The sequence below is a fragment of the Babjeviella inositovora genome (genome assembly GCF_001661335.1).
Source record: "Babjeviella inositovora NRRL Y-12698 unplaced genomic scaffold BABINscaffold_10, whole genome shotgun sequence".
Taxonomy (NCBI): Eukaryota; Fungi; Ascomycota; class Pichiomycetes; order Serinales; genus Babjeviella; species Babjeviella inositovora.
The window spans coordinates 413,421-425,175 of NW_017566847.1; the positions used below are offsets into that span (position 1 = coordinate 413,421).

The following is an 11,755-nucleotide window of genomic DNA, read 5'->3' on the forward strand; positions in this document are numbered from 1 at the left end:
GGCAATTTCTCTGTATATAAGTTATGAAATATTTTACGTACGACATGTAAGTACAACAAAGTGAGTGTAGCGAATAGCCATGAGACTGAATGGGTTGGTAATAAACCAGTAAGTAGATGTCAGTAAACAAACACCAAGCAGATGCCAAGCGGATGCTATTTAGCCTTAATATAATACCAGCTGATACCGTTTACGGTTCATGAATTTCATCCTATCATTTACATCCAAAACCTTGTCATCTACAACCTTCTACACCATTGGGGAAAAAAAAAACCATTTATTCATGCACAAACCGGGCAACCCATACCGAACCAGAGAAGTAAAAAAAAAAAAAAAAAGAAAAACTATGTAGAAATCTCAGACGCCTCAGACTCGTCGTCTGAGGTGTCAAAGTTGATCGCAGGGGGATCGTTGTTGGTCAATAAAATTTGGTGAGCGAAACCTGCCACGGGGGCCGCAGGGGTCGCGTAAGACGAATTCAAGCGGCTGAGGTACTGCTGGACGTCGAGCCCCGTGGTGCGGGCGCCGTCGGACTCGGTCTTGTCCAGGTGAGTGGACGAAATGTCGGATGACGACGATTCCAACGACGGCGGTGGCCGGTGCTGGATCGCGTGGATGTTCATGTCGTGGCCGATGTTATACATGGAGATCCGGGGGTCGTGTATATCGATCTGGGCTGCAGGAGGGATTGGGGATCCATCGGGAGCTGCCGAAGATCTATTGGGGGCAGTATCAATGGGGTAAGCAGCCGATAGCCCATCATAGCCCGTGCCGTATCCTGACTGCACTCTTTCAGCATACGAGTTGGTAGACATGCGGTCCAAGTCGCGCTTCCTCTCTGAACTTTGCTCAGGCTCGGACAGCGGATAGTCCAACACACGTCTAGGCACAAACCTGGTTGACGTCAAGGCGCTGGAGCAGTTGTTATACATCTCATCCACCTCCTCCAACCGTAGCCCCTTTGTCTCATACACGAAAAGATACACGAACAAGACCCCCACGCAGTTGCAACCACCCCAGATAAAGAAGATTTTGGTGCCCAAGGATGCGGTGCGCGCACCGTTGTCAAAGAGGTACGGCGTGATGTAGGCAAACACAAAGTTGACCAACCAGTTGGTGGCAGCGGTGATGGCGACAGCCTTGCCTCTAACCCCGAGCGAGTAGATTTCGTTGACGAGGACCCAGGTTCCAGGCCCCCAGGAGGCAGCGAAAGATGCGATGAACGTGCATACAAGCCCAATCATGACTTTGTTGCTTACGACCGAGTCAGAGGTGATACCGACAATGGCAATGATGAGGTTTGACACGGCCATGCCGACGCCCCCAAAGATCATGAGCTTGCGGCGCCCGATCACCTCGACCAAGAAGATCCCCGGCACGGTGGCAACCACATTGACGGCGTAGGTCACAAACGAGATGAGGTACGATTCGTTGACGCCAGTTTTGGAAAAAAAGTTGACCCCGTAGTAGAAGATGAAGTTGATCCCCGAGCACTGCTGGAGTGCCTGGAGAAAGATGCCCGTGAGCATGCGGAGGCCCTGCTTGTGCCGACCACCACCGCTATGGAAACAGTCGAAAAACGAGGCCTCGCCGAAGGAAAGCTCATAGTCATGGGTTGCTTTGATCTCTACAAGCTCCTCGATCAAACCGGGATCGTCGATTGGGACGCGCCGCAACGTGGAGAGCGCCTGCGCCGCGTCGCGGATGCGATCCTTGCGTACGTAGAAGCGCGGCGACTCGGGGAGAAAAAGCATGCCTCCGACCAAGATGATTGACCACAAGATCTGGAGCGCGATGGGCACACGGTACAGCGCGCTGGAGCGGAGGTTGTGGGTCCCCTGGCTCACAGCGCTGGACACGAGGAGGCCCCACGTGATGGCGAACTGGTACGTGGAGATGATCGCGCCTCTGACCCACTTGGGCGAGGCCTCCGACTGGTAGAGCGGCACGACCGCGGAAATGATCCCCACACCGAAACCGGAGATTGCGCGCCCGACGCAGAGGAGCGGGATTCCGGTGGCGGCGATCTGGATGATGGTGCCGATGTTGAACGCGACAGCCGTGGAGAGGATGATGCCCCACTTGCGGCCCACGGTGTCGGAGAGGAGCGGCGCCAGAAGCGCACCAAAGAAGGTGCCGAGCGAAAGGACGGCGGTGATGATGGAGGACTCAGCGGCGGTGAAGCTCAGGCCGTTGGCGGAAAAGCGCTCCACCACGTAGCGCATTTCGAGCAACCCATTGACCAAGCCGGTATCGTAGCCGTAGAGGAAGCCGCCAACCGCGGCCATGAGCCCCACCGCGATCGCCATCAACGACGACTGCGGCGCCGCGCCGGGGTAGTACAGGTCATACTCGTTCTTCTTCACGAGGTGGCGCGTGAGCCACTTGAGCATGGTGTGGATAAGGATTCACAGAGGGTGGGTTCAAGGGGCAAGTAACCGCGGGAACAGAGTTAGCGATGGGATAGCAAGAGCGACTGCGTTTAGTGTGAGAACAGGGGAAGTTGCAAGATGCGATTTGATCAGTTTTTGCTGCGATATCGTGACATGCGTCATAAACGGTATGGGCACGACATAGGAACGGGCGAGCGGAGACGATACGAGTGACTGCTGAGGTAAGCGACCAACAGTTGAACCGTATGGTAATGGGAAAGCCGGGAGCTGATCTTTATTTAGTTCGGTGGCTGCTTCGAGGTGAGGCGGTGAAATATGGGTGACTCGTGACCGAGAAACCTAAGAGTGCGGCCTATGACTCGCTCTAAATCCTCATTGTTCGTTTATGAGTTTGATTGGACGATAGATATACGGAGACACACGAGGGGCGTAGATGAACAGTATATTTTGCGATGGATACCAAACTAGAATTTATTAGATACTCTGATGTAGAGCTAGCCAGGTATGTAGATCTTACGTACATTACTTGGAAGTCAGAGCCTCCCCCCCCCCTGGTATGAATGTGCGATCCACGCTTTCACTTTGTGTGCACCAGCAGCAAAGAGCAGATCCTTACCCCACAAAAGCTACCCCCTCCGTTTGTGGTAACGGCACTTTACTCCTCTTATTTTCTCGGTAAATATTCTGCGTAGATATATACGAAAGATTTCACCGAGCTAATGGCCTATAGTGCGCACTAAGTCTTGTTCATGATCCCCTCACTCACGAAACTTGGGCTTATCTTGGGCTTTCTCCTTGCCGTACAGGCCAGGCGAAGGAGCACGCCCGATTCGTTTTTGGCATACGGGCCCCTCTGTGTACGTGACACTAGCAAAATCACGTAGATGATGATGGATCCAGCTAACAACCAGGATTCCGAGGAGTACACAGAGTGCCATGCCAAAGCACGGCTTAGTTTTGACGCCTGCACCCCCTCTAATGAAGCGTGTCGGTGTTACTACATCGGCGTGGCCGCCAGCGAATGTGTGAAGCTTTGCGACACCTACGTAAGTGTGAAGGATCTCACTCGTTGTGCTTTGACGACCATAAAGTGCTAACATCCTAGGACCAGGATACGTTTGAGGCGTTGCGACATTTGTGCTTGAACAATCCTTACGTGCTCAATATCAACTCTGGGGCCGACATCGGAGATTTGTCTGTCGACCCTACACATTTGGAGTCTGACCTTCTTGGAGACTCTCTGCACCGAGACGCGGCACAGCAGGGACTCGCGGAAGCAGCCGCCCAGGATACCACCTTTTCCGATGAAAACATGCTATATGACATTTCCGACTTGCAGTGGGAGCGAAACTCGCTTAACCCGGCGTCCAACAGCCACGATGCCTTAAAGGACAAAGAGAATTACCGTGTGTTGGCCGAGTACGGCGCTTTCGACGAAGCGGATATAGGTACCGATTTGGCAGCAGTGGTGTCAGTGCAGACATGGGGAGGGATTGTACCGAAGGGCTCTGCAGAAGCCTCGCAGCTGCCTGCAAATGCGGCACTCAATGCCGAAAAACCTGCGACGAATGGGGAAACTTTAGGCTCACCCCCTGTCATGCCACACAACACGCAAGAAAAATTAAGCTCTGATACGGAGGTGAAAGAGGAAAAAAGCTCTGATAAGAGCGCTGCCCAGCCCCAGACGCTGTTATGCCTGAGTGAATCATCAGGGCACCGTCTCTCAGTGACGATGATTGCAATAGCGGTGGCCATAGGATCTGCCGTGTGGACAACTGGCGGAGTATAAATGCCGCGCTAGCCGAACCTGTGGATACAGCGCCATTAGTGATCGCTCCCATGCAGGTGGCCCTAGTCGAATGCAGGCCTCTTGACTCCCCGACGTCTGCTGATTCAGCATTACTAAAATAGATCTTCCGCATTCTTCGCAGGCTGGCCATCTACGCTCACTCACGTATCCACTATGGAAATGCTTGTATGGTTAAATTTACGGTGCTTGTTGTAATCGATGCTTAGAGTACGACGTGCAACCTCGGTTCCTCCCTCTCCTTTCCGCGGAGGGTACTAAGAACTCCGTCGCTGACTCGCGAGTCATGCGTTCGTGTTACGTCATATGGTCTGGGTCATGCTGTTAAAGACACGCGTGGCAACTAGGTAGTAGCCGCGGGCCACTGGCTACGGAAGAGTTTCAGAGGGGAAATAAAGGCTTATTAATGCCACACACGCACGACGACGTGATTGCATTATGCCGTCCCTAGCTTCCTTCCATCCAGCGCTGCAGGCGCACGTGAAAGCCAAGAAATTCATGCACGATTGTCGGGGCACGGCAAGAATTTCAGCCGAGATTACTGTAAGTCTGGTGTCGGCCAACCGTGCCAGGTTTGACACACTGGGCCTCACCATGAGGTGGGTAAATTATAGGTGAGTAATAGATCGGTGTGAATAGTGTTAAATTCCGCACATGTAGTTGTAATTTTTTTTTCTTTTTTTTTTTTTTTTTTTACCACGCGGCACCACGAGTCAAGACTGTTCCGGACACGGTCACGGCACCCTACCCGAACTTTTACGAACCTTCCATCTGCGAGTCAAAAAGACTCACCGGACTAAGTTTTTGTACATGCATGATGCGCATGATTTGGGTGTGGAATTACATATCTGCAAGACATTCGTGCCGCTTGAATCTTGACTTGGTGGGCTCTCACATTTAGAGTATTCCGTACAGGAAACCTTACCCGAACCTCTACCATCGCAGATTGACCTGCCGAAAGCAAACACTAGAGGCCATCCGTTCTGCTTTTGAGCCCGCTCAACGAAACTGGCTTTCCACGTTGCATAACCAAGGATATACTTCCACCACTAAAGACTCTTCTTATATCCTCTTTTGGGCAACTAAGGACGTTTTAAACTTTACTAGGATTCATCTGACTATTCCACTGTATCTGCTAACATTGCCACAAGCAAGACATCCCTCGTTCCAGAGTTATACACTGCTGGATCAATCCGCCATCCGCTGAACCAGCAATCGATCAAGCTACCAAGTTTAACGCGCTCTTGAATTCCTAACACTCTATTTAACGTCCTGAATCAAAACCATAGCCGTTACCTCGTCTGGTGTTTCTTTGGCCTTCTGCATTTGCCTTCAGCTTTATCCAGCACACTTTAGCTTTAACACTTACAGCCCATTCTATTGAACTATTCTGCTAGACCATTTTGCTGAGCCATTTTGCCGAGCTATTTCGCTGAACCATTCGGCTTTCTGTTGCATACAACACGTCCTATAGTTATTTTGCCAAGTCTCGTTACTTAGCCTAACTCAACTCGCCCTATCATGCCCGAAGGAAGCTCGCCCAAAGGTGTCACGCACTCGATCCGTGACCGCCTCAACTTTAATGACGACGTGCTTTGGAAGCGCTTCTCCGCGCGCCGGCTCGAACTTATCGACACGCTCGACCTTTCGTCCAAAAAGGCGTCGGAGCAGGACTACGAAATCAGCAAGGTGTCGGATGCGTTGCGCATGGAGTTCAACTATCCAGAGTCGTACACCACGGACTTCAACAAGCTTGTGCGTGCGGCCATCCAGAGCGTCAGACGCAACCGCAAACGACTCCTGCGCACCAAGAACAACAACGGCTACCGCTTTGTCGAAGACCGGCCCGAGTACCAGTCGCACAGAGAGTACCATGACCACAGGCCCGACCTCAGAGCCGACTATCTCGTCGAAAACGACATGTACCGCACACACAGCCAGGGAGATATCCACAAGAGCACATATCTGCTGCACTACTCTACCGTTGTACCGCCGTTACATGGGGTCCACGACTACCGCCAGCTCCCGCGGCCTTACCAGCCGATGCTTCCGCCGAGCACATCGCTTCCAAACATTAATCAAACCACCAACAGCGACAACCATCAGATCAGCGGCGCCAACCGTCTCCCAACCATAACGGGAGCCATCCATGGAGATAGCCATCACCAGGCCAATGGCTCTGTTCTGAATACCAATGAAGCGCCACGCAAGCGCCAGCGCTTCATTTCGGAAATCACGAAGCTCAACTCGTCCTCTAGTGACGAGCACGACAAGTTATACTCGCGCCGGGTAGTATTGGATCCCACCAGCCATGAAAAGTCCAAGCGCGCGGTCACCACATTGTTGGCGCCTAGCGGGCTTGACGCGTCGCGGCCCAAGATTCGCTCACGCATCGGGCCGCTGCAGGTGTTGCTCCCGGCGCTCTCGCCATGGGAGGGTGCGGGCGGAAAAGTGAACCCGATCTCGGAACAGGCTGCCGCAGCGCTTGCCAGCATCCTGAGCTATGTGCAGCGGTCAAAGACTTGTTCTGACTACAGCGCGTCGCGGATGCGCAACTTTGGCACGTTGGAGGCCATGGGCCGCGCCGTGGTGCAAACGGTGATCTCCTACAACTTCATCAAGTACTTCGCGCACGTGTCGCCTTCTTCAACCGAGTACCTCTCTGGCAAGCTCAACTCCGTGCACACGTTGGCAAAGATCATGCGCAACCTCGGGCAGACGGGGGACGCGCAGGATCCGCTGCTCAACTTGGACGACCATGATTCTGTCATGACCCTCTGTATCTTGATTGCTGGGTGCGTCACGGACTTTGGTTTCGACTGCATCGTCCAGCCGCTCAGCGAGGTGCTCCACGATATTGTGCACCGAGACTACCCGTTGATCTCCCAGCACAAGAGTAAGGAGCATAAGAATGAGGGGTCAACGGCATCACCTGGGGACACCCCGTTGAGCTTTCACACAACCGTCACGAGTGTAGGCCTGAATGGAGCTCCGTCGGAGAATGCGAATGCAGTTCTGACTAGGCATGTTAACCTTGTACTGCCTGGGCACGCGAGCAGTACCCTCTCCGGGAGCCACAGCGGTCACATTTCTGTGTTGCTTAAGTTCTCCAACAAGACGTTGAATTTCACGTACCAGCCACAGACCTCAGCGCCCCCAACCTTCACCGAGTTGGTTGTCAACGGAAAATCCGCCTTCAGCATCCGCTCCGATACCAAGGTGTTGAAACTCCGCAGTGTGACCCATTCCGGCGAGCCCTCAACGACGCTCATGAGTACGCGCCACGCGCCCATCCTCTTACACAACGACCATGACGTAGCCCGCGCGTTGCAAGACCCAGTCTACGATGCCAAGACCCAGAGCTACGTCGTGGTGTTGGAGTTGTTCGTCATGGACGGTGTCCGCCGCTTGACGTCTCCTGCCCCTGGTCTGGGCAAGATTGAGGCAGAGAACCGCGAGGGGCCGCAGGCGAAAACTGAGACACACGCGAGCTGCCAGCCCGGCCCCGTGCTGTTACCGCCTTTTCTGTTTCAGCGGTTGTTGTAGATATGAGGTTTGCCAAGGCGGTAATTCGCCTATATCCGCTTTACAAGTATATTATATCGGTAAATACCCAGGGGGTTCTGTTTTATCCGTGATTGCGCGGTTATGCTTGACTGGTGATGCTTTTTTTTCTCGATTGGTACAATATATATGTTATGCATAATCTCTAGAGTATTGGAGTTGTATGGCTAACATTAGAGTTGTCAGTTATATCAGCGAGAACTAGTAGGTACCGAGGGACGCAGCTGTAAATCAGCAGACTGCACAATCAAGCCATTGCTCCCACAGAATGAGGATTTGAGTTTGGAAGCTTCATCTGACATAGTGACGGGAAATTTTTGGAAACACAAAGATTAGGATGAGATACATATAGGGGTAATATAAATATAGGACTATAATTGGATATCTGATACTTTCAAGCTAGTGTTTGGATTTTATTTTGCATTCGTGGCATGTCCATACCAACCTTTTGGTTTCCGGCTCAAAGTCGAAAGATCCTGGTTATATTGATATAGAAAGGATAGGCGGTGGCATAACCCCCAGATCTCTGTAAACACTAACATACGGCTTAACCTCTAAAATATGCCATTAAAACGTACAGCAAGAACGCAAAAATGGCTTGATCCCCGAATTAGAGACCTCACGGTATCGGCCACGCACAGTATGCAATTTCCAGTATAAATATTATTACGCCAGTCAGCGGAGTAGAAGTGGCTGTTTGGGAGCAAAGTTCAATATTTGGGCCGTGGAAAGACGGCAGGTCCGTTTCTTTCAGCAATCGCCTGTAAAGGGAGTACTCTCATTTCAAATGCAGCAGACGAAGCATTGTCAGTCAGTTTATTTATCCGTAGCACTGCCGACACTAGACATCCCGGAGGCCTTGTTTCACAGAGGCCCTCTCTTGCTTACTTTCAATCCATGTCTCATCAAGCGGCGCTCCAATCGGTCCATTTTTTCCACTGGATAAAGACATACCCTGCAAAGGCAAACGTCGCTAGCACGGTGAGACCGGCGATGTTTCCCCTCCCCTTTAAGAAGGATTTCCCAAACACATTGTGCTTTCTCTTTCCGATATATCTCTTGTGTCTGGCTGTATGTGATAAGGAGGAGCGACGTTTCTTCTCACCAGGGTCAGACGCTTCGACGTCGTCGTCGAGCGGTTTTGGAGGGAACTTCACCTGCAGCAGGTCAAGATGGCCCACCAAGTAGGGCTTGAGCATTTTGATGGCATCGTTCGAGTGGCAAACATCTTCAAAGGCAGCGGTGGCATCAACACCGGAGCAATCGAAGAGGACCTCGGCGCCGCCAGGATGTAGGTCTAGAAATGTGGTTATGTTGTACACCTTGTCGTAGATAACCATCCACAAGTCCGAGGACGTGACGTGTTTCTCGACTTCCTCGAGGGTGTGGATTTGCCTCTCCGTTTTGAGAGACGCGTATTTCACAAGGGTTTCACTCATCGCTCTGGAGCTTGTGGAAAGTGTTGTGAGATAGGTTGCGGAAAGGCTCTCTTTAACGGTATCCAGGATGGGGTTTTTATGGATTGTTCGGGGGATGGTTAAAACGTTACGGTCAAACGGCTTGTTGGGCCAGGCTTTGGAAATAAACGGGGCTGGCTCAAAAACCGGTAGTAGGTGTTTGCAGCTAAAGAGGATAAAAGGTGATGAGACTGAACCAGGGGTGAGGGTAACCGCAGATATGGATCGGTTTTAGTGAGGGTCTAGGCGTGGTCAGGATCTTGGTTGGTTTTTCCATGAATGATGCTCAATCTTTCTATTAAGGGAATGGAAAAAGAAACAAAAGTCGGTGCAGGCATACTTTTTGGTGCGATGACAGACTGTGTGTGATATACGCACGACCAAAACGTACTGTGAAATATGCTCTGGAGATGTGGTTGAGTCTTTCGAGCAGATATACAACTTCCACATGGTGTATGCTTTGCTTAGAGCCGTGTTGGACACCCCATGGGACATACTTATCCAAGGTTTATTTCTCTTTGCAATTGCGGCAGTGCTTGCAGCCAAACTAGTACCCCAGCTCAATGGCCTTCTCCAGTACGGCAAGGTTTCGTTGGCCAAGAAAGAGTACCAAAAGCATGAGAGGGATCGTTGGCCTCCAGCCTTGGTTGACCAATTTATCCGATTTCTTGTAACCATTACCGTTCCGAAGAGCTGGTTCATACACTTCTACGTCCTCTCTTCTATCCTCTCCATATGTGTCTTTTGTATTCTCCACTTTTCCAACACCAGCCTTTCTCAACTGCTTGTGTCGTATATTTCGCCCCACTTGAGTCAAGCTAACCAGACAAAGTCGGGTGATTCAAAACCCTACACCGTATGTGTGATCCTCTGCTGCATGATCATGACGCAGTCGTGTCGGAGACTCTACGAGTGCCGTTATGTGTCGAAACCCAACCCCCAGGCACGTATGAACATCAGTCACTACCTCGTTGGGATATTCTTCTACACCGCCATAAGTGTGAACTGCTTGTTTCAGGCGATAACCCATGACATAGCGGGTTCCTTCTCCTGTAGCTGTGTTAGCCTAGGTATGGTACTGTTAGTCCTCGCTTTTGTCTACTTCCAGTACGAGCAATATGTTTCCCATGTTTATTTGGCCCTGCTTGTGAAGTATCGAACCCCACAGGCCGGATGGTTCCGCTACGTCTACTGTGCACATTATCTTCAAGAAATCTGCATCTATTCGTGCATGGCGGCGACGGGTGGGGTGTTACCTCTGACCACAAGAATTCCCTCCAACAGCAACTGGCTAGTCGTAGCCTGGGTGGTGAGTAACTTGTCTATTTCGGCGATTGAGACTGGAAAGTTTTACGACGAAAAGATCGAGTCAAAAAGAGAGACTGTGGCACACAAACGCTGGTGCATCATCCCGTATGTGTTGTAGACATATAGTTGGATATATCATTCAGGCGAGGCAATTAACAGGACTTATACATCTAAACGTCTGTGTTGATTGCTCGTGCAATACTGCTTTTGTATGATGGCACGCCACTCGGCAGAGGTACACCAAATCGATGTGAAGTGCCCTTTGACCATGTACATAGTTTTTGGAGCGGGAAAATTTCATAAACGGGGTGCCAAAGGCCCGGCAAGCTTCTATATCATAGATTAGCTCTGTAATTCGATTATCCACAAGTACAACTACATGGCAATAATGTGGATGTTACAAGTTCACAGTGCGAACTCTTCATCCTACATCGATCAATATGAAGGAATACCCACACCCAATAGACTTTGGGCCCGGTAAAATGGGTTCCGAAGCAGAGTTAGAGTGCGTTTCTTAGCTAACCCATTAAGACCGTACCCTAAGGGTTAGCACGCAAACATATTGTGTTACCTAGATGTGCAAAGATTTGACGTGTAATAATTACAAAGCACATCTCCGGGTAACTAAAGTATACACAGCACCACACTATTGATAAATTTACACATTTCAGCCAAAAATACGCCTGTGCCTCGCACCAGCACGGAAGGTGCGGTTCACGTGCTTGTGCATAATTAACTTTTATCATGCAGCATGTATTGCTATTCAATATGCGGTGCATGAGCACACCCATGGTGGGAATTGTGAAATCCGACAGTGCAATCACGTATACACTGAGGGCAATGGCTGAAAACCATATAAATTCGCCGTCATCCGCTTATAAAAGTGGGATTTGACCAGATATATTCAATACATCCTTATAATCCCCATCACATATTTAGCTCACAAATCACCAATGTCTACCTTAACTTCTAAATCGCTCCGCAAGTTGTCTGACGGGACTTCTATTCCAGTCATCGGTTTCGGTGTCTACCAGACTCCCCCAGGCGAAGCCACTACTATCGTTAACGAAGCACTCAAGGCCGGCTACCGGTTGATCGATTCCGCCAAGCTTTACGGCAACGAAGAAGAAACCGGTGAGGGTATTGCCGATTTTTTGAAGGCTAACCCCTCCGTCCATAGATCGGAGGTGTATTACACCACCAAGATCTGGAATGACGACCACGGC

The 11,755-nt window shown here is 50.8% G+C and overlaps 7 protein-coding genes across 7 annotated transcripts in view; 5 read left to right on the forward strand and 2 right to left on the reverse strand.

The window, feature by feature from the left end:
- Window positions 1–282: 282 nt before the first annotated feature.
- Window positions 283–2,565, reverse strand: HGT4 (glucose sensor). The gene has a single exon (XM_019129516.1). It carries the CDS (start codon window positions 2,391–2,393, stop codon window positions 345–347), a length of 2,049 nt encoding a protein of 682 aa, XP_018983865.1. The 5' UTR covers window positions 2,394–2,565; the 3' UTR covers window positions 283–344.
- A 577-nt stretch (window positions 2,566–3,142) lies between these two features.
- Window positions 3,143–4,182, forward strand: BABINDRAFT_168268 (uncharacterized protein; the record flags this gene model as incomplete). The annotated part of the gene is made up of 3 exons (XM_019130577.1): window positions 3,143–3,250; window positions 3,278–3,439; window positions 3,499–4,182. 3 exons carry the CDS (start codon window positions 3,143–3,145, stop codon window positions 4,180–4,182), a joined length of 954 nt encoding a protein of 317 aa, XP_018983866.1.
- Window positions 4,183–5,745: 1,563 nt separating this feature from the next.
- On the forward strand, window positions 5,746–7,440 carry BABINDRAFT_25781 (uncharacterized protein; the record flags this gene model as incomplete). The annotated part of the gene is made up of 4 exons (XM_019131365.1): window positions 5,746–6,108; window positions 6,370–6,606; window positions 6,673–7,236; window positions 7,318–7,440. Coding segments are annotated over 4 exons (1,287 nt in total), but the record flags the coding sequence as incomplete, so codon positions are not given.
- Window positions 7,441–8,194: 754 nt separating this feature from the next.
- Window positions 8,195–9,341, reverse strand: BABINDRAFT_162748 (cytochrome b5-like heme/steroid binding domain-containing protein). The gene has a single exon (XM_019129517.1). It carries the CDS (start codon window positions 9,201–9,203, stop codon window positions 8,670–8,672), a length of 534 nt encoding a protein of 177 aa, XP_018983868.1. The 5' UTR covers window positions 9,204–9,341; the 3' UTR covers window positions 8,195–8,669.
- Window positions 9,163–9,496, forward strand: BABINDRAFT_86091 (uncharacterized protein). The gene has a single exon (XM_019132833.1). It carries the CDS (start codon window positions 9,271–9,273, stop codon window positions 9,454–9,456), a length of 186 nt encoding a protein of 61 aa, XP_018983869.1. The 5' UTR covers window positions 9,163–9,270; the 3' UTR covers window positions 9,457–9,496.
- A 239-nt stretch (window positions 9,497–9,735) lies between these two features.
- Window positions 9,736–10,584, forward strand: DFG10 (putative polyprenol reductase; the record flags this gene model as incomplete). The annotated part of the gene is made up of 2 exons (XM_019131314.1): window positions 9,736–9,958; window positions 10,040–10,584. Coding segments are annotated over 2 exons (768 nt in total), but the record flags the coding sequence as incomplete, so codon positions are not given.
- Window positions 10,585–11,386: 802 nt separating this feature from the next.
- Window positions 11,387–11,755, forward strand: part of BABINDRAFT_177289 (aldo/keto reductase) — a 2,897-nt gene continuing 2,528 nt past the window's right edge. The window contains exon 1 of the mRNA XM_019131032.1: window positions 11,387–11,716. Coding sequence (XP_018983871.1) covers window positions 11,483–11,716 — 234 coding nt within the window. The 5' untranslated portion in view covers window positions 11,387–11,482. The remainder of the gene's footprint in view (window positions 11,717–11,755) is intronic.

Excerpts from the sequence above, each read along its gene's own strand:
- HGT4 (XM_019129516.1), bottom strand. The coding sequence starts at position 2,393 with ATGCTCAAGTGGCTCACGCGCCACCTCGTGAAGAAGAACGAGTATGAC.
- BABINDRAFT_162748 (XM_019129517.1), bottom strand. The coding sequence starts at position 9,203 with ATGAGTGAAACCCTTGTGAAATACGCGTCTCTCAAAACGGAGAGGCAA.
- BABINDRAFT_86091 (XM_019132833.1), top strand. The coding sequence starts at position 9,271 with ATGGGGTTTTTATGGATTGTTCGGGGGATGGTTAAAACGTTACGGTCA.